General features: G+C 41.2%; 1 protein-coding gene across 1 annotated transcript in view; it reads left to right on the top strand.

The window, feature by feature from the left end:
- The window catches only part of PHEX (phosphate regulating endopeptidase homolog X-linked), a 125,212-nt gene that overhangs the window by 49,736 nt on the left and 54,330 nt on the right, over positions 1-21,146 (top strand). The window contains exons 12-13 of the mRNA XM_048494927.1: positions 1,160-1,261; positions 17,959-18,036. Coding sequence (XP_048350884.1) covers positions 1,160-1,261; positions 17,959-18,036 — 180 coding nt within the window. The remainder of the gene's footprint in view (positions 1-1,159; positions 1,262-17,958; positions 18,037-21,146) is intronic.

The following is a 21,146-nucleotide window of genomic DNA, read 5'->3' as shown; positions in this document are numbered from 1 at the left end:
ATCAGTGGCTTGTCCAGGGTGAAATTGCTATAGTTTTTTTCTAGTAGCTAACCTTCTGCCCAAGGCTTCTTTTGTCTTTGGCTAGGCTGTGTAGAAGATCAACAACTTGCTTTGTAAACAGGTACCTGTTTTGATTGGAAGATGTTTTAGCAACATAATATTTTACTCCAGTCCTAATATTTCATTTTTTTCAATATTTTTGAACTTTAATATGGCCACCCATATAGTTCAAGAGACCTGTAAACATTCCTGCAGCTTTTCACTCCATGAGTGTTAATCGACTGTAGGATTTACAATCTCGTTAAAGGCCTGTGGAGATGAGTCCAAAGTGACTCACAACAAAAATCAGGCCACAGGGGCACAACCCATTGATATAGCTTCTCCTCCTTTTCTGAGATATAAAATCAACCAAAGATAGTGATGGCAGTAATTCAAGTGTTTTGATATGGGTTGTGATGCCATATCAGTTTCTTACATCCTCCCCTGATCACCTTGAGCTGGAATTTGTCGAATATTATTTTTATAAAGTGCAAAGTTGAATGTGACATATTTGCAGTAATTTTGGTTTTAAACATAATCTTTTTTAAAAACGAGTAGCATGACATTTTGCAATGCATCATATGCATTATAGATAGGAAACAGAGTTGCCAGCTCTGGGTTGGGAAATACTTGGAGATTTTGGAGGTGGAGCTTGAAGAAGGCGAGGTTTGGGGAGGAAAAGGACTTCAGTGGGGTATAATGCCATCTTCCAACGTGACCATTTTCTCCAGTTGAATTCATCTCTATCGCCTGAACATCAGTTGTAATCCCTAGAGATCTCCAGCTACTACCTGAAAGTTGGCAACCCCAACAGAAAACCTGATGCTTGATAGAATTAACAATGCAAAGCAACAAAAGGAATTGCATTTATCATTAAGATTAGGAACAAACAGCAGGAGGAGAACACGAGGAAAACAAGGGTTATTTGATTGTAGGCTATGAAGCATGTTATGCATGCATAGATTTTGATCCACCTACAGTTGCATACAGCTAGTGGCATCAAGTGGTTTCAGAGGGATACAGATAAGCTCTGATGTCTGTATCCATAGCTTAATAAGATCAGTATTCTTCACGGCACTGCACTTTCCTCAAGTTCTTATTTGTGAAACTTTTGTTACAGATGGCAGAGTTGACTGAAGGGATTCGTTGGGCTTTTATAGACATGTTGGAAAAGGAAAATACTTGGATGGATTTAGAAACCGAAAGAAAAGCTATTGAAAAGGTAAAGGCATGTTAAATGCCTGCTTTTTAAAAAGATCGTTGAAATCCTTTCAGCATCCTATTTTAAATGATGTTATTATATTGTGATGTAATAGTGAAGGAATTTCCAAGCCACTTTGATCTTATTGCAATTTTCCTTGAGCTGGCTTTTCTGATCTTCAGAGGATTTTTGGCAGGCGGGGGGATGTCCTTTCCCCACAAATTCTCCAACATGGCTAAAAAGATTCTAAAAGATTTTAAGTATATTTTGATATTCTTTTTAAGGGTTCATCCTTACTTTTCATTTGGGTAGCAACCTCAATAGTGGTTAGTGCATATCTGAATACACTTTACCAGAACATGGTAATAATTATATTAAATGAAAAAGGATTATGTATATCCTAAAAGTAAGTAAAGGAATTGCATTTATCATTAAGCTTAGGAAGAGTATTTACCTGCTACATTCTACAAGGTGCGACTCAGCTCAAGAATGGCTGAAGCATTTCTTCTGATTTTCTGCTCCTCCCTCCACCAGAGGGTCTTCCAATCCAAGTAGATAGAATCCAGTCCTTCTGAGTGGCTTCTGAGTTGGATGTTACCTACTGGTATCTTGCTCATTATCCTGCTGTAGTTTATGAATTTACAGTGTTCATCAAAGGGCTAAGATTATTCAGAAAGGACAGAAAGGCAATCTTAATTCGCCTAGTGAAACTTTTCGTATTTGGCTGGAAAGTTCTCTGAGGCAGATTGGACTCTGAAAAACAGGAGGGGTATCTGAGACAACCAAGTGCATTGGGGAGAATGATTAAGCATCCAGGCAGGCAGCAGGCTACAGAGAAATCCTATTGGGTCAAACCATGAGCAGCCCACAAATGAAGTGGTAGAGCACTGGACAAGATAATGCACAAAACCACAGTGAGACATAATAGGAAGTTCCAAGTAAAAGTGCTCTGAAAGAACGGTGCTTTTTCTACATTTGAGTCACGCCTTAGTCATAACATTTTCCAATACTGTTGGAGAACAGCAGGTATGCAGTCTGTTTACAAATATCCAAAGATCTTGAAACCATGTTATTGTAATCCTCCATTGTAAACTCTCAGGGGAAGCTCATCCAAATACCAAGCTTCATGTAGAGTGACACTTTAGAAAATACATGCATACACAGATGCATGGGGGAAGAAATGGCCACTTCACCTTATTTGTAGAAGTGATTGGACACCATATTATTGGCAAATGCCCTCTGTGAAAGGACTTATGTGAAGACTGCAGCTGAGTCATTTCCCACATGCTGTGTTCCTTTGAAAATAGGTATCATTTGAGATTTTCTCCCTTTCAGAAAGTAAACTTCAAAGCTTTTTAAAAGATTTAGTTTTATACCCTGCTTTTGTCTACCTTTAAGGAATCTTGAAGCAGCTTACAATTGCCTTCAAATCCCCTCCCACAACAGACATCTTATGGGGATAAGAGAGTTCTGAGAGAACTGTGACTGGTCCAAGGTCACCCAACAGGCTTCATTCTATAGGAATAGGAAAACAAACTGGTTCACAGATTAAAGGCCACTGCTCATGTGGAGGAGTGGGGAATTAAACCTAGTTTCCCAGATTAGAGTCTGCAGCTGTTAACCACTACACCATAGTGGCTCTTTTAGATAATGCAGATCAGAAATATACTCTGGAAATAATTCATCACCAAGCATGTCTCATGTTTAAATTATGTATTGGGTTTATGATTTCAAGGACTTATTGAGAAGTAAGAGGAATCAGAATATTTTAAAGAAATACTCAAACCAAGGAATAATAAACATGGCACGGGAATCTCTGTAACATGCATTAGCAAGCTTTTTGTGACAACTGTTGGCATTGACTACTTTGATTATGTCTATAAATGAATGACTGAGCAGTTGGGAGTAGGTTGTACTAATTAGGCCTTGATGTGAGAACAGGACTTGAATAAAGTTGAAGACGCAGAGACTTACTGCCTCATGACTTTGCCTTTTGTTCCAGATCAGTGCAGGGCCTGTTCTTGGCACAAGTGGAATCATTGGATAGGTCCCACAGCTCCCCCCCCCCCTTACCTCCTGTTGCCTGCATCCCTCTGCAGAGATGCGGGACACATGACCCTGTGGAGTCGGAGGTCAGGAGGTGTCTCCCCTGGGTTTGGCAGAGTGACGCAGGCAACTGGAGGTAAGGGAAAGTGGTGCGGGAAAAATGGCACCTTCCACCTGGTGCCATCATTTTTGAAAAGACTCGCTAAACTAGCAAGTCAGAAAAATGCTATTGTGGGGAGAATAGGCCGCTGCAGCTCTGCTCCAGCAGCAGTAGTGGTGCGAAGTCCTCCCCCACAACGATGTTTTTACTGGCAGCACACTGGTCTTTATGGCCCATGCGGAGTGAACCATGATCTTGCATGTTCTGAGGAATTGGGTAATGTCCTGCAGAGCTCTGATTTTCATATTGACACCCCCAAGAGGATGGTGGTAGGAAGAGCAGGTTCTACTGCTTCCAGTCTTAATACCAGCCCTCTTCCCTTGGTTACCCCAATGGTGGGTTGGGGGAGATATTGACAGCAGTTCGCCTGTCAACTGCACCTGTGTTGCACCAAGACCTGTTTGTGTATGTGCTGTCATGTCAGCAGCTGACTTATGACGTTCACATAGGATTTTCAAGACAAGAGATATTCAGAGGTGATTTGTCATTGCCTGCCTCCACATGGTCTGAGAGAATTCTGAGAGAACTGTGACTAGCCCAAGGGCACCAGCAGGCTTCATGTGGAGGAGTGGGAAATTTAATGATCTTTTCCAGTTCAGTGTGTTGTTGTTGTCCTTCTCTCCCAGCCCCTCATGCGCTGGTTCCCCCTCCAGGAGCAAGGTGAGGTGCTGTAGAAAGTTTTGCTTTATCTTGTACTAGGTGGCCAGTGAAATGCAGCTCTATCCACTGGAGAAACATTATGTTGTAGTACCTAGCTGAAAAAAATAGCTTTAGGCTGTGGTGTGCCTTGCTCACCTCTCAAACTTTTGTGGGTCTGTCATCTTTTGAAACATTGTTACTGGCTTAGGGGAAATTGGTTTAGACACTTCCAGTAGAACCAGTGTTGTCATTTATACAGGAATGCTCAATTTATTTTAAACTTGAAAGGAACCTTAGATGTGTATGCCTTCAAAAGCTTTTTGTGCTGTGCTTTTGAAAAGGCTGATCTGGACCATATAGCAAACTTCCTTGGTGGAGACTCTCCATGTTATATCCTGAAAGGGACATGAGGTATTTTTCTGTCTGACTTCTGGTGCTATTAATGACTGGTATATTTACCAACAATATTTCTTTCAAAAGCCTTTGTTTTTTCTTCTTCTTGCCATCAAGGGAGCCTATTTTTCTTCACAACATACAATAAAGCTTTTGTGTTTTCTCTCCCTTGGTTAAAAAGGAAGAGTAATGAAGCCTAGAACAGATATTTAATTAACTCAGCTGCACTGAACATTTTCTTGACATTCAGAAAATTAGCGTAAATGTTTGGGATCTTGTTTTTTAGTTTTGATGTGCTGTTCTCACAGAATTCTCTGGGTGGAGCTAAAGGCACTTCCATAGGCAGCAGATCACTTAGCAACTGATGCCCACAACTTTGAGTTCATACAGTTTGGTTTTTCTTCAACTCTCTTTTGAAAGAAAAACTGTTTTATATAGTAATCAAAGATCTAAGGAAGCTGCAAATTTTCAGTCTGTTTGTTCTTATACTTGATGTTTAGATTGACTTTGCTGTACATCAGTCTGCAAGGCACATGAAAATGGTATGTTGATTGCAGCATTCCCCTTCCATGTTAACATATTAAGAATATTTGTGTATAACACAAATAGCATGATAGAAGCTTGTAAGTGAAATCAAGCCTCTGTTGTGTGCATAAACATATCAGGAGAACTTGCTTACAGGAAAGTCTTTCCATTTTAAACAACTTTTTTTCATATGCCCATGACAGTGCTTCCAAAATATGTCGCACATGTTAGCATTTAATACATAATGTAACGAATGACCTTTACTGACTAATGGTTCACTGAAAATTAGTAACAAGCAATGCATTTACAGTTTCCAAATGTACCCATCAGATATTAGTCTTTGTCAATCCTGTGCAAATTAAGCAGGAGACCATGTATAGAGAGGAGGAGTCAAGGGAAATCAAAAACATCCCTGTGGGCAAAAAGTAACGACATTTTAAATGTCTGTGTTGAAAGAGCAACCTTGTGAGTTTAATTTCAATTTCTTTTTCCTCCTCGGGTCACAGTGTTGTCCCTCCTTTGCACATGATGGACTTTATGAATGATTTGTGAGACAGAAATATATTTCTGCCTATAGAAGTCTGTAATGTTAGTGATAAAGCTATGTTAGCTGTAGTGTGTAAGAACATTTCAACAGGGCACAGATTCAGTGGAGTTTTTTGTAATGTCATGTTTAAAGGGAGTTTAAGATTTTATTTTAAATTTCCTTTCTTGTTTCTTGATTTTCCCTTTCTATTAATAGCCTATATGAAATATTCAGCATTATGAGGATGTCTCCATTTCTGCGGGTGTGTGTAGCACTGCTTATGTGACTTGCTCTGCAGTGCATTATGTTAGCTGGTCATGAACATACTTCATCAACAATTCTTGTCCTGGCCCAGCTCTGAGTCACCCTGTAGCCTAGTAGAAAAAGCTGCTGAATGTGGAAAACATGCTTTTGTAAAGGGCTTTCCTTTGCTTCACAGGAGAGGCATAGATAACAGGCTGCTCTCTCAGCGAAACTATATTAAATGCTGCGTTCCATAATAAGCACTCTGCAGAGAAAAGAAATGGAGGTAGCCCAGGACTGTGTTAATGTGGTATTAACAAAATGGTAATTTATTGCCATTTCCTAAAAAAAAAAAATCATTCATTGTCAGGTTATCATTTTGAGAAGAAAAAAATACTGCATTTTCTGCTTTCTAGCCATGATAAATTAATTTACTTCCTCACAATCACAGAACAGATTTCTAAAACTGATGCCAAGTGTGGGGAATGAGAAACACAGATGAAAGATACAGGAGCTGCGTAAAAGGTTGTCTGACATAGTACACATGGGATATGCTAACCTGGGGGGCAGAACCTGTGTTCATATTTCACAACAAACAGGTTTGGCTACAGTAAACAGCTCCCCCACCCCATGTGATACAATTAAGGTTTCCTTAGTTTGGAAAACCTGAATCAAGGAGGGTTCAGTTTCTGACATATGCATACATGTGATGAAACAAGGTTTGTATACCTTCTTCAGTTTCTAAGGTAGGATTAACCTTATGTGTGTGCGCGCGTGTGTGTGCGCAGTTGTAATCTGTCCAGTATATGCACTTGTGTGTGAGTATATTGGACCATGGCTCAAGATTTCCCCAAGAAAGAAAGTGTTCAATTGCCCTATGTGTAGGGTTGCCAGCTCTGGGTAGGAAAATACCTGGAGATTTTGGGGGTGGATCCTGAGGAGGGTGGGATTTGAAGAGGGGAGGAACTTCAGTGGGCTAAAATGCAATGGAGTCCACCTTCCAAAGCAGCTATTTTCTGCAGGTCAGAAGCGTAGCTGGGCCAAACTGTGCCTGCTGCACAGTTTATATTCCCCCCCCCACCCCATGGCCCCCCTTCCCCCTTCCCACACTTACCTTAGTTCCTTTCCTTTTCCTAGAATTTTTTCAGGCTAAAAAAAAAAGGCCTGTTCACAGTTCAGGCTTAAAAACGGCCTGATGGAAACTATACTTCCCAGGAGACCTTGTGAGCCCAAGGTCTCCTGGGAACTGTAGTTCCTCAGACCGTTTTTAGCCTGAACTGTGAACAGGCCTTTTTTTCAGCCTGAAAAAGTTCTAGGAAAAGGAAAGGAACTAAGGTAAGTGTGGGAAGGGGGTGGAGGGCGCCGCTGGGGGGTGGGGGGGGCGGGAGAGGGGCCTGGGGGCAACATCGTCTACTGCCCATCATGGACTTTGTTTTTTGTGATGTCTGGATGTATCATACATTGATTCATGGGTTTTCTCAGGTGGTCCATCCCCTAATACAACTAGCATGAGGGAAATGGGAACAATACAGTTATATAAATGGTTGCAAATATGTTTGATTCTGTGCTTTAAAAATATGCTCTTTATGAAGTTTTTAAAAATTGATTGAAACTTGCACAACCACTTAAAAAAATCAAACACAAGCTAGATCCTATTGATTTCAATGCATTATTATTCCAAATATTTCATAGTGGCTTGTATCTGCCTCACACCTTCTGTAGCAAACACATTTTCAGGATGTCTACCCTCATGTCCATGTGGTACACATAATAAAGTTTGAAGATGTGACCTGCATTTATTAGCAACAATGTCTGCAAAGAGAAATGCACTAAAAAAAGTTGATCCTAGAATTACTTCCATATACTATTCTAAATAAACTGTTCACAATGAAATATGAACTATGAAAAAACAATTCCAGCATTAGTGTGTGTGAGGCACTTTCCATGGGCAATGCCCCTTTTCTTGCTCCCCCTTCCTTCCTCGTGACATTCCAGCTTTGGTGGGGAGGGACAAACCTCAGAATGGGCACGATGAGTGGCTGTTGTCTTGCTCTCTCCTTCTTGGGCAGGGAGATTGTCCAGTGTGTGTAGGAGCCTCCCATCCCTTCTTTCTCTCCAGCCATTCCTCTCCTGCCTCCATTTAAAAGGGCCCTCCTTGGTCCTTTCCCAGCCAGTTGGGCCCCTGATCTGCACTCTTGCCCTTTCTTCAGGGCTCAGGTTGTTTCCCTGCCCTGTCCTTCCCAATCCAGTCCCTCCTCCCCAACCATCTCTGTCAGGCCTCACCCCAGCATCCTCCTTTGATGCTGAAGCCTGCTCATAGGTGGAAGGGCATTGTCTGGCCTCTGCTCCCACTGCCCCACAGGGTGGCCCTCCTTGCCTTGGCACCCTGCCTCAGCTCATCTTTGCTTGGCTGGCTGCTTTCCTGAATGGCAGGAGTGGCTCCTCCCCCGGTGTCCTCTTCTCGGTGCAGTTGCTTCTGCCGATGTTCCTTGACCTGCAGTGGTAAATTGCCAACTTGGGGCCATGGGCAGATGGGCTGTTGGTGGTATGGGAGGGTGGGAGTAAGATGCCCATACTTGGCCCAGCGTGGGGCAGTGTGTAATTTACAGATAACTCAAATCACTTACAAATATAGATTGATAAATTAAACACAGCTCACAAAGAGAAGTTGGCAACCATGCTCTTATTTAGAACAGTCCACAAGTATGGCAGTATGCTCTGAAATAGAACAGTCCATGAGTCACTCTTTTGTTATGAAAAACATTAGAGGTAATCTTTAAATAGTAGTTAAAACAGCCAGATGTTATCAAGTGTCTCACAGAGTTTTCTGGATAGACTATTGCTTCTGTAAAATACCTTCAATGGGTATCCAGCTTGTTTCTTATACTGTGCATTAATAACAGTGAAATTAAACAAAATATAATGACAAATCCTAGACATATTATTAAAGGGAGAAGCACAAACTTATATTTACCAACCCCTTAGACTGGTTTGCTAATCTTCACTCTGCTGCTAGCTTGCAATGCCCTTGCCTAATCTTAAAGCTACCCACTTAAATACTGTGTCTTCTAATAAGGCTCAGCTGGGATTCTGTAATTTTAAAGTTGTCTTAAATGAATCCTGGCAAATCCCACTGGAAATTAAAACCTTTGGGAAAAATTGTTCTGAGTCTGTGAATGTAATAACGTTCTAATTGTGATAAGCATCATTCCAAATTGACTTCTATGTTCAAATCCAGCATAGCTATAACAAAAAAAAAATAAGGTTTCAGGAGAATTTTAGCCTCTAAAAATGGGCTACCAATGGTGCCTTAACTGCAATTTGATTGCTCTAAAATTTTTCCACGTATAAAAATTGCAATCACACTTAATTATGTAAATCACATTTTTAGAATTGCAGTTTGAAAAATGTGTAATTTCTTTTCTGTATTGTCTTATTGGATAGTAAAATATCTCCTCAGAATATCTATGCACAGAACCGTAACCACATATAAAATGTCCACACATAATTGGAGTTTTAAACCCTTTTTTCTTTTTTTCTGATGTCAGAAAAGAGATTACACATTTTTCACACTGCAATTTTAAAAATGTGATCTACATAATTGTGATTGCAATTTCATTATTTTTATACTAGACTTTAGGTGAGATTTATTTATTTATTTTACATTATTTATAGTTTGCCTTTTTCACAGAGACTCAAGGCAGATTAACGAGAGTGAATAAATATAATCAACACAATGGGACATTCAGTAAACAGTGCAATAGGATTAGGGCTGTAGAGCCACCGAAAAATCTAAAAACAGAACTGAAGCAAAGCATAAATTAACATGACACACTGAGTGCTGCAAAATTACATTGTAGGTATCTGCTTATAAATTTTACTCACAGTTACCATTTTAAAAAAAACTCTCCAGAAAAATAGGAAAAGCAGAAAATAGGAAGCATATTATTCAAGGGCAAAATTTCACTTGAAACTTGGGGAGTGTTCAGAAGAGTGGGTGGACCAGGATACCTGACATTTTAAAACCATTTGGAGGGGGGGGGGGGGAAGCCAGTGCAGGAAAATCTGCCATTTTTCATATATGGAAGGCAATGGACAGATATTTCATCCTGGGAAGCAGACTACTCAGTTTCCCAGAGGGAGGATGGGACTGAACCTGGCCCAGGCACATACTTAGTAATCTATATTTTAAAAAATTCAATATGAAATTATTTATATTTCCAAAAATCATATACCATCAAAATATTTTCAAAATATAATTTCCCCTATCTTGTTATAGTCTGAATCTCAGTCAAAGAAAGAAGATTCCTTCACTGAGGAAAACTCCTTCACTGAGACAAATATTTAATTTGTATATGAAAGGAAATACTTCTTCCCCTTCTCTCTTTTCCTCACAACTACCTTACAAAGTAGGTTAGGTTGAGAAAGTATGAATGACACCATATCATTTGGTAAGCTTCATGGCTAAGTAGGCATTAGAACTCTGATCTCCCCAATTTTAGACCAGCATTCTGCCAACTACACTGGTCACATACTGGATTCTCAGTATGAATCTCCAAATGCATCTCAGAAGTTAGAAGAAATAGTGGCTTCTCAGATATCCTGGCCTGAAAATATGGGATCATTTGTTTGGTTGAAGTAGGGTCCTGGATAGCTGAATCACCTCACTTTCCATATTTGGGGAACCAGCTTTATCTCTTCCACCCAAGTACAGAAACAAAATGGGGAGCTAAAAACCAGTTGAATAGCTGCCACCGGCGGGAGGGGGGGTTGCACCATTAGGGTCACATGAGTGTGGAAAATTGCCCCCACATCCCTCCCCCTTCATAGTAGGCAGCTCAAAGTACTTCTAATAGGCTACCACAAACCATGAAGCAACCTTCGAAAACAAGATGTAGAGATTAGGGAAATATAGGGGTATAGAAATTGAAAAGGTGCTTGAACATAAGAACAGTAAAACTGTTGTGTTCAGAAGGATCTGTTTATGAAGAATTAGGAGAGACACTGAAAGAATCAGACCTCTAGCTGAACAAGAATTCTGTGTAATGGAACAACCATAAGGAGTGGGAGAGTTTTAAAAAGGAAAGATAATTTTTAAAGAAACGAACAAAGACTTTACTTGATCTCAGTCTGCTGAACTGGGTAGAGTACAGCTTGAGAGTAAGGCCTTTTGGCAAAACTTCCAAAGGTCCCAAAAGAAAAAAGAAGATAAGACAGTGAAAGGACACTCTGATGTGGCAAATAAATGTCTCAAAGTCCCAGGGAAAGAACAATGGAGTTGCCAGCAGAGAGGATGAGACTACATAGTTTTGGCACCTGGAGAGGCAATAGTTACAGGCGCCAACTGAAAACAGAAGTAATTGGAAAGTCTAGGAATTCAGGGTGAGTCCAGGATGAGAATTTGTGGGTTTCCAGACTTTGATTTGGTGGGGGTGGGGGGTGGGGGGGCTTCCCAAAGAGGTAACAAAAGGCAATTGCATCCAGGCAGGATTGACAAAAGAACTGGCATGGTGAAGGCTTTACCCATGTTTAAGGCTGCCTGGTCGGCTAGGAGACATTTAGGCAAGGTTAGTAAAAGGAGATGAAACTCAATCAGCTGCTTGATAGTAATTAGATTTTGTACCAGGAAGATCTGCATTTGCTGATGAAATTACATTGCTATACACCATGATGGGTAGGCACTGATTTCCCATCTGTGAATCAGTCTCCTGTCCAAGGTTTTGGCCACTCAGTGACACCACTGATAATACAGTGGGGACTTTCTCCAAAGGCAGATATTACTATCTCCTAACATGGGTTCTTCACAGACAATTCTTCACTAAAGGTTTCTTCCCAACTTATCTTTACAAAAATGAACAAAGCCATCCCTGTGCCTCCTATGAACTTGCTACAAGCACAAAACATGACTGAATGGACATGAGAGCCTGACAGCCTCAGCTGCTTCATGATGCTGCCTGGGAGGCTGGCGAAAGCATTGCCCTCAGCAGGAAATACTGGAGGGCATGGCAATCCAGAGGGGCATGAGCTCACTGCCTCCCCCGCCCCCGAAGTTTATGTCCCTGGTCTCACCTGATGGTAACGAAACTGGAAATGGAGCCTGATGAGTCATCACAATATAACATTTCTGAAAATTAAAACTGCTACCCTTTTAAAAATTATGATACAAAATTTATAATGTATCCAGTGCATATCCCAATACTAATCTGTACCAGTTTTTTGTACACAAAACTGCCTTGACACTCAGCTGTTTTCACAATATGAACCTTAGCAGGGAGATGTTAAATTTTAACTTTCATAGGAAGAACAGGATACATTGTTGTGTGTGACAAATCTTGAGCGAGCTCCTTTCCATACTGTTGCGTGCGGATGTGTGGAGACTCGTTGCATTAATAACACTACAACATATTAGTTGGAAAAGTAATCGGCCGCAGCCCAAATTTATTTAACATATAATAATAATAACCTTGAAGCTGGGCGAGCATAACAGAGCACATCCTGACCCCCAGCCAGCAAGCTGCTGAACCTGGTTATAGGGCAGCCCCAGCTGACCCCTTAGGCCCTTCGGACAGCACTGCTGTCCGGCACATCCCCCAAGCGAACTGGAACAGGAAGTTACTAGGTGCCACGTGGACGCAAACCCACTTAGTGACACCCCTTCCTGTCGGGCAATGAGCTCTCAGAGTGGCCCCAAGGCCTGCCCACACGAGCTCATCACCACCTCGGACCTCATAAGGAGGCCCCCGACGTGGGAAGGTCCGGCACGCAAGCTACTGCCTTCCCAAATAGGATGTGCTCTTATGCCCAAAACATAACAATGAAGAAACAACACAAGAAACCTTATAATAGGGATGGGAGGGCCTTTTCAGACGCTGGCCTCGAAAGAGGCCAATCCCTGCCAGCCCAGCCTCTTATAGGCTGGCTGGCCCTCGTCACGTGCCAGTTCCCGGCCACGTGACCGCCTGCTCGGCCGGCAGAGGGAGGAGGCATTCCACTCCTTCCTCCCCCACCGCAACAGCGTCCCCAGGCTGAAGCCTGGGATGCAATTTCTGAAAAGCAGTTTAGAGAAATGTCACTTGGACACAGGTGCATTTTTCTGCTGCAAGATGAAAAATAAGAAAGGGTTTCCTTTTGCACTGCACTTCTTTTATGGTGTTCTCAAGTTTGGAATATTCTAGTGTGACTATGCGAGTTATATTGAATTTTATAAAAGTCCACAGCTATTTATCTTACATCTAATGATTTGGATGAGTAATGATTTTTAAAATGCCTATGATTCCCTTTTCAAGATGAAGACTTCACAGACACCTATAATTTTGTAAAAGGGTAGAACAGTAATGATAAATCAGTGCCTATACACAAACTTGCTATCAAATTTATGCTATGATGCATGTAGTACAAGATTTTCTTTTCTTTTCTAATTCTGTTATGTTTCAAGTTGGATCTGCACAAAAAAAAGTTGCCAGTGTTCATTTATAGCAGTGGTGGTGAATCTATAACACTCCAGATGTTCATGGACTGCAATTCCCAATCCCAATTGGCCATGCTGGCAGGGGCTGATGGGAATTGTAGTCCCTGAACATCTGGAGTGCCATAGGTTCACCACCACTGATTTATAGTCTCACTGAGCATCACATGGGTTTTTGCACCATCATACAGTTCAGTGGAGTAAGAGTGGTGCAGGCAGGGTGACTAATGGCTCGGTATTGTAATTTTTTTTTGTCTTTATTCTCCTGACTTTTAACATGGAATGAGTCAAGATGGGACAACAGGTGCAGGCTACAAAAGCCTGAGGTAAGGAGTACTGTGACTGGACCTGTCGTTGAACTGAGTGAAAAGCAGGGATCTTTGACTGCTTGGGTTAAAGAAATCAAAAGGAAACAGAGCTGGCTTACATTTTTCCTTACTTACATGGGGCAAGAATGGGTAGGGACAATTACTGGAGAAAATGAATATCATGAGGGAGCAATTCATTAAAGGATGAATTACTGATAGGCAGGTGGGGGAGAGATCTGGAAGGGAAATGAATATATTTAGAGGTTTGGGAATAGCTGTTTTGGGGGTTTTAATATTTTGCGGCTTTCAAGTTCTACCTTTGACTATCTAGTTTACTTCTGCAAAGTGGATGTTTCAGTAGCAAATGTCAAAGGTATGGGTTGATGCTAAGGGCTTGTCTGTACCTTTTAATCAGTTCATGATCCGTGGCAAATCACTTGTCTCCAGTTAGTCCAGCTTTCTGTATCCACCTCTGGGTAGCCAAACACCCCTGAGAAGTTTACAAGTAGGGTATGATGGGTGACCATGTCCCTCATTGTGTTTTCATTTTCTGATACTCAAGATGTGTTGATCCTGGACATGGATGTTATTTTTAATTCATGGTTAGTAGTAGAACCTTCTAAGTGCAGAGCTGGCAAAACAGTTAAGAGGAGATTAGTTTGGGTGTGATCAAAGGTTGGTATAGTGTGAGTTTTTAAACAGATTCAGCAGGACTTATAACACCCACACTTTCCAAAGTGCTCAACCCTAAGTATAGAACATAAATTATGTAATTTCCTAAACAAAAATGGAGGTCCAAATGGAATATTCTCACAATCTGAAGCAAATCACCAAATCACATTTATGTATCTTGTATCTTTCGTCATTAGATATCATGCTGTCAATTTCTCCCTTGTTACCTGGCTGCTGCCGGTGTTTAGTCAGTTGTACTGGGATGTCAGTTCCATTAATAAATTGATCACTGCACAGACAGATTGTGGAAAACTGGTGAAGGGAAAGAAATTGTATTTAGCCCTGGCCTCCCAGCTGTCATTTTATTTCCCAATCCCAGCATCAGTCTATTATAAGGCTAACACAATTGCATTAGATATAGAATTTGTGATCACTCTCATGTTTGACATGGAAAAGGAGAGGTAGATGAGGGCAGTATGCACATAGAAAAAGCTCTTACAGTCCATTGTATTTATTTATTTAAAACATTTCTATGCTGCCTTTCCACTCAATTCAGGGTCTCAAAGCAGCAAAACATTTCAAACTTTAAAATGAATTTAAAATATAAATATTTGAAAGCATACTATAAAAGCAGACTGTAAAATATATAAAAATACAGACTCAAGGAGGAAGATTAATAAGAATTAGTGTGGCAATGCCAAACAAAAAAGTCTTGACCCACTGGGAGAAGACAACAGTGGAGGGAAACAGACAAATCTCCCTGGAGAAGGAGTTCCAAAGTTTTGGCACCAGATCTGAAAAGGACCGTTTCATGGTTGCCACATGTTTAAAGTCAGATGGTGGGATCACCAGAAGCAGGGCCTCTGAGAATGACCAAAGTGGTTGCATGGCTCACATGGGAATAGGTGATCCTTCAGGCATGCTGGTCCCAGGCTTTCTGGGGCTGTAAAGTTCAATGCTAGCCCCTTGAATTGGACCTGGAAGCAAACTGCGAGCCAGTGTAGACAGAAGAAGACTAGAGTGATATGGTTTCTATGATCCACTCCAGTCAGCATTCTGGTCATGGCATTTTGTACCAAATGTATTACTCTTTTAAGTATTTGAAAGCCTGTTGGCAGCAGAGTATAGGACTTGCAATAAGGGGTTTCAGTTACAGGTAGAAAGGTGCCAATTGGGTTTACAGAAAAAAATTCTTACAGTTGTTCAACAGTGGAATCAGCTTCCTAGAGAGGTTGTGAGCTTCTCCTCACTGGCAGTCTTTAAGTATCAGCTGGACAAACACTTGTCAGGGATGCGGATGATCTGGCATTGAGCAGGGGGTTGTAATGCCCCTTCCATGGGACTTGTACGTTTTCTCCATGACTGTCGTTTGCAAGTTTATTTCCCCCCTGCCCCCCTTCACTCACAAATGGTTCTGGTACTTTTCATAAACTAAAACATGTGGGTTTCATTCATTCATACAATCATTCTTCTTACCATTTTAGTGTTCAGCATGACACACTTCTTTCCTCCCTTTTGGAAACACCATCTTGTTCTCCAGCAATACTTTAGTCAGCTCATTGGTTTCTAAAATTATTCATTCTGAATTAGTTTAAAAATCAAGCTGCAAAACGATTTGTTTATAAAGAGGCAATAGTTCATCAGCCATTTTACATTATTTTGTTTTGTGTTGGCTTGTTACAAATGTTAACAGGCTTATTTATGTGGATACAGTACAAGGGCTGCTTAATTAAATGATTAAAACAATTATTTTTGAGTACATGTGAGACATTTGTGTTTTACCTACCTCACTTAAGATGCCTACACAGTGGAAATTTAAATAGGATTCCTCCCCTTTGAACACAAATGAACGTAAGAGGAAAATAATATATGTCAGCCTCACAGTCACTGCATAGCTCTAGACAACTGTTATAAAAAGCAGTAAAATTTGTTGAGTTCTCCTCTGCCAGTCTCCACCATTTAAAAATGTTCCCAAGGCTCGCTTGCATCTCTTGAAGAATGGTACAAATATTCTCTTTAGTTATAATTTGCTTCATTTCCTATTTTCTTGTGCACCACATTTGTCTTCTATTGTTTTTCTGTCACTGAGGATATTTGCATGACAATAGACTTTTTCTTGCTTATGAATTCATCAGTTTCTCTTGCTAATTCCCTGCCTGTATTCTTCACTGTATGACATCTTAATTATATCTCTTACAATTAATTATGATGTCACAGGTAGAAGATTTTAATTTCAGGTGGGAAATAAAAACCTCAAAGCTGATGAACTTTCAAGAAGAGAAAGATAGATTTTTGGAACTTTCCCCCCAGTATTATAAAACTGAGCAAAGACAAAAAGAAAATTATACTCTAAACAGTGGTTTCAAGTCCCTTGAAAATCCTCTGCAGACATTCGTCCCTCTGAAGCTCTGTTCACAAGTTACAGTAGCTGTACTTACAACTGTGCACAGTGTACATTTGATTGTCTTTATATACGTATTTCGTAATTCTCTCATTACAATCAATGCACGCACAATTTAACGTGTGATTGAAACCCCACATTTATCCAAGTACTGGTCCCCAATTTCAATTGGCTTATTGGCACTTTCTTACAAACTGGAGTACACATGTACATGTACATGCAGGTTGTTACCTGTGTTCAGTGAAACATGTGAACAGGGCTTCTGTAAATTGATGGAAGGATTGTGATAATAGCGTTACACCCTATCTCCCCTGCACATCCAATATCCACCATGTGAACTATGAAAACTCTGCCCAGGAAACGATATATCTATGATCAATGCTCAGGAGCATGTGCAGAAGGTGGCCATTGCTTTCATATCCTGCATGTGAGCTCCCAAAGACACCTGGTGGGCCACTGCGAGTAGCCGAGTGCTGGACTAGATGGACTCTGGTCTGATCCAGCAGGCTAGTTCTTATGTTCTTAATGTTCACATCCAGGGTGCTCAGGAGCAGCAGCAGAAGGTGGCTATTGCTTTCACATCCTGCATGTGAGCTCCCAAAGGCACCTGGTGGGCCACTGTGAGTAGCAGGGTGCTGGACTAGATGGACTCTGGTCTGATCCAGCAGGCTAGTTCTTATGTTCTTATGTTCTTAATGCAAACATTCTACTATCAGAACTAACAGTCTACTATCAGGATTTGCATTATGAGACTATTTATGTCCAGTACTTTATTTAGAGGCCACCCCAGTAGTCTACCACTGTGGGGGGGAAAAGCAGCCACAACCATTACCTGCCCTCCTTCTAACCAGAACCACCAAATGGCATCTGGGAGGATTTCCTTGCTGGTGGCTATCTAGAGAAGAGGCAACTCCTTGCTTCCACCAATCATGAGTGAATAGTCAACTGCTGATTGCTTTCTGGGCAGCTGCTTGTTCTGATCACCATCAGCACTTGGGAAAGTGATTGGTGATAGCAAGCAGCATTCAGTGCCATTTTCTAGATGGAATATGAAGAGGAGAAGCTGGAAGTGGTACCTAGTGGCAGTGGCACCAGGGAGTGCCTTGCCAAAGGCTTCCTAAAATGTGGAGCTGAGTCAGCTGACCCTATCTACTGTCTTTTGGATATCAGGTTTACCAGTACTGTGACAGAAATCCCATCATCCATACATGGAGAAGGAAAAGGTTGACTGAGTGTGCACTGTTTTTGATTCTGAAGCTGATGGCAACTGTGAGATGAGACCAAGTCATGCAGTGGTTTTAATAAGCATAATTGTTTTCTGCTTCTGTTTCTTTCCAAAGGCAAAAGCAGTCATGGCAAAAGTGGGTTATCCAGAGTTTATAATGAATGACACATACATTAATGAAGCCATCAAAACAGTAAGTCATTATTATTACATTATTGTTTGATGCAAAGCATGAACATAGCAAAAAAAGAGCATATCCACGTGCCCCAACTGGGCTCAAAGTATAGGAATCACTTTTTAAAAAGTAAAATTCAAGGATAAACAGATTTAAAAGAAAATAAATTTTAAAAACTCAGAACACAAATATTGACTGGTAAATGCCTATATTTTTATTTATTTATTTTTAAATGTATACTCCACCCATTCCCCTAGGGGCTCAGGATGTCATATGATTATTGCCAATTAATGTACAGTGGAAGAACTCCAACATGCTCTCTCTCTCTCTCCCCCCATCTTCTCTCTTGTTCCTGTCTTTGTTTATACTTTGCCAATGCAGAGACCTTCCACATGACATCATGCTGTAATCATCCTGTTTCCAGTTTTTCCCTGTTCTAAATATCTTCTTCCCCAAGCTTGCTTTGCTTTTATTTTTGGGAAAAAAACATAATGAATTGGCACGCTGCCTGGAAAAAATGGTGTACATTCCCTGCCCTGCAAAAACTCTGCCCACATCAGTGCCATCATCTTGCTGTTAGCCTCTCACAGGCACTGTTATCTCTCAGTGTTGTTTGACTGATGTGCCACAGAATAAGTTTTTGAGGGTTTTTAAAAATTAGTAATTTCTGTAGCAATATATTACCTATTTCAAATTGTAATAGCTGCTATAGAACTACAGTGCTATAGTACTACAGTGCTTCATGAAAAAAAACTCGTGGAAAAACAACAACAAAAGGGGGGCTGTTAGTCACCATGGCAGCCATGACAACCATTTGCCTGAGAGCCAACAGGAAGTTGCTATAGAATACGTGTGAAAGGGACAAGTTGGAAAAAAAGATGGAGGAAGGTGCACACAGAACTCACAATATGGGGACCTTTTGTTGCCAACAGGTGATCAAGAGATAGACATCTTAACATTAACCAATCTATTAAGAATTACACCTAGCATTTGGTCAAGTCATAAAACTTGACTAAACATCTTGCTGGATGAGAAAGAGCCTCAGTCTACATAAAAGCCTGCAAGGTCCATTTGCACAGCAAAAGAGCAGGCCCATCCTGACTCTCTCAGTGTTGAACTGGTCTTGGAGTTTCCAACTATCAATTGTGGGGGACTTCTACAGCCATGTGAATGCTGCTGCTTCCAGATAGGCCTTGGACCTAGTGTCATCCATGGTATTACTAGGACTCTCCCAGTTTGTATCAGGTCCCACAAACAAAGCAAATCATACTCTGGATTGAATTTTGGAATGGGGCTGGAGGTGGCTCCAATCAATATAATTCAAGTGCCATTGTTGGACATCATGACCTAAAGGCCTATCTAGGCATCCCACACCCTCCACGTATAGGTAGTGAGCTGATTTATGCTCACCCTCAGAGACTCATTGATCCTTTAGATTTCAAAATGCTCTGTGGGACCCAATGCCTATCAGCAGTGGCATAGCACCAACAGGGCAGGCTGGGGCATGGAGGGAGCATTCTGGGGCATGGTGAGCATGGCGTGGCAGGGGCACAGTTCCCCCTCACTCTGCCCCTGCCTACCAGTGACACATTGGATGTCCTGATAGATAATTGGCATGGCTTAGCCTGTAAGGGATGTATGCTTAACAGAGTTATCTGCATTTGTATTCCTGGGATTGATTAGCGGCAAGCGCAATAACAGTCTTTATATGGTATACCACTGAGGAAGAGTATAGTTGAAAACATGGCAATTGACCGCAGATCCCATTTTGGAAGTGGATGGCTTACTTTTACTATACTTCTTCCTTTCATTTAAGATTGACTGGCTAGTCATCGTGGGAATCTCCTTGAATGGTTTTGATGTACATGCAACTTCTCTCATATCTGCGTACTCTGAGACTATACCAGATATACTATGTTAAGGCAGCATTTGGTACTGTTTATGGTGCCAATTTGGCCCTTGGCTTTGGGGGTTTGCAAGCTTTTTTGCAAATAAGATCTTTATTACTCTGCCAGGACCTCCCCACCAGCTTAGAAGCAATAAATGAACTAGAGGCCCTTTGGCCACCTTCAGGTCCTGTATTGCACCACTTTGACTGTATTGCACCACTTTTGACTGAAAATGAAGTGGACAAAATCCTGAGAACTGTGAAGCCTATTACATGTCTCTTAGACCGGTTCACATGGCCAAGCTCGCCACCTTCGGGATTGAGGAGAGACTTCTCTTCCTAATAAGGCAAATTTACTTGGGCACTAGCTACTGTATTAAATGCTCTCAGAAAGGCCTTCTTACTGACTCCATTGAGGCTACTAAAGGAGTTAAACAGGGATATGTGTTGGACCTCTCTCTTTTTAATCTTTATTTATGTGACCTCCCTCCACTCCTGACAGGTCTCAATTTTCATGCTCCCAAGCTCTCTTCACATTATTTACCAATTCTGCTTTACGCAGATGACTCTGTCCTGCTTTCACGTTCCAGGGTGGGTCTGAGACGGCTCATGAAACAATTTTCTGAGTACTGCGACTCCAACAAATTAATAATTAACTATCAGAAAACCAAAATTATTGTTTTTTTTCCAGATCCCTAAAAAAATACTACTGGAAATTAAATAACGTTTCTCTTGAGCAGGTTTATCATTTCAAATACCTTGGTATCACCTTTTCGCACAATCTTTTCTGGACCTTGCATCAAAAGGCAGCTCTTACTCTTGTCCTCCCCTAGTATTTCTGGAATCCTCCGCTTTTTTATAGCAGAAGGCATTCATTTATTCCAGCTGCATTAAGGATCTTTAATGCAAAGGTTGAATTCCAACTACTTTACGGAGTCCCCATCTGGATCCAAGCAGTGAGCCATGCTCTGAACGTTCCTCAATCTAAGTTTTTTCACCAAATAATGGGAGTCCCAAACTGTGTTCCTTACGCAGCTTTTGTCGAAGCAGCGGCTTACACGAGAGTAGGACACCTTGAAGGGTGCAATGCAAACAAGAACCGAAAGACACACAGTCACCGTGCAGTTCTGTTTATTTGCTAACTACCATCAAAGTGCTCCGCCAGACACAGCTGTTTCCAAACTCCTACCACTCAGTGGACTGTGTCTACTATTATACAAAACAGGTGCCAATCCGATGC

The sequence above is a fragment of the Sphaerodactylus townsendi genome, linkage group LG04 (genome assembly GCF_021028975.2).
Source record: "Sphaerodactylus townsendi isolate TG3544 linkage group LG04, MPM_Stown_v2.3, whole genome shotgun sequence".
Taxonomy (NCBI): domain Eukaryota; kingdom Metazoa; phylum Chordata; class Lepidosauria; order Squamata; family Sphaerodactylidae; genus Sphaerodactylus; species Sphaerodactylus townsendi.
Note: the sequence above shows the minus strand (reverse complement) of the source record. Positions and strands in the feature narration are given on the sequence as shown.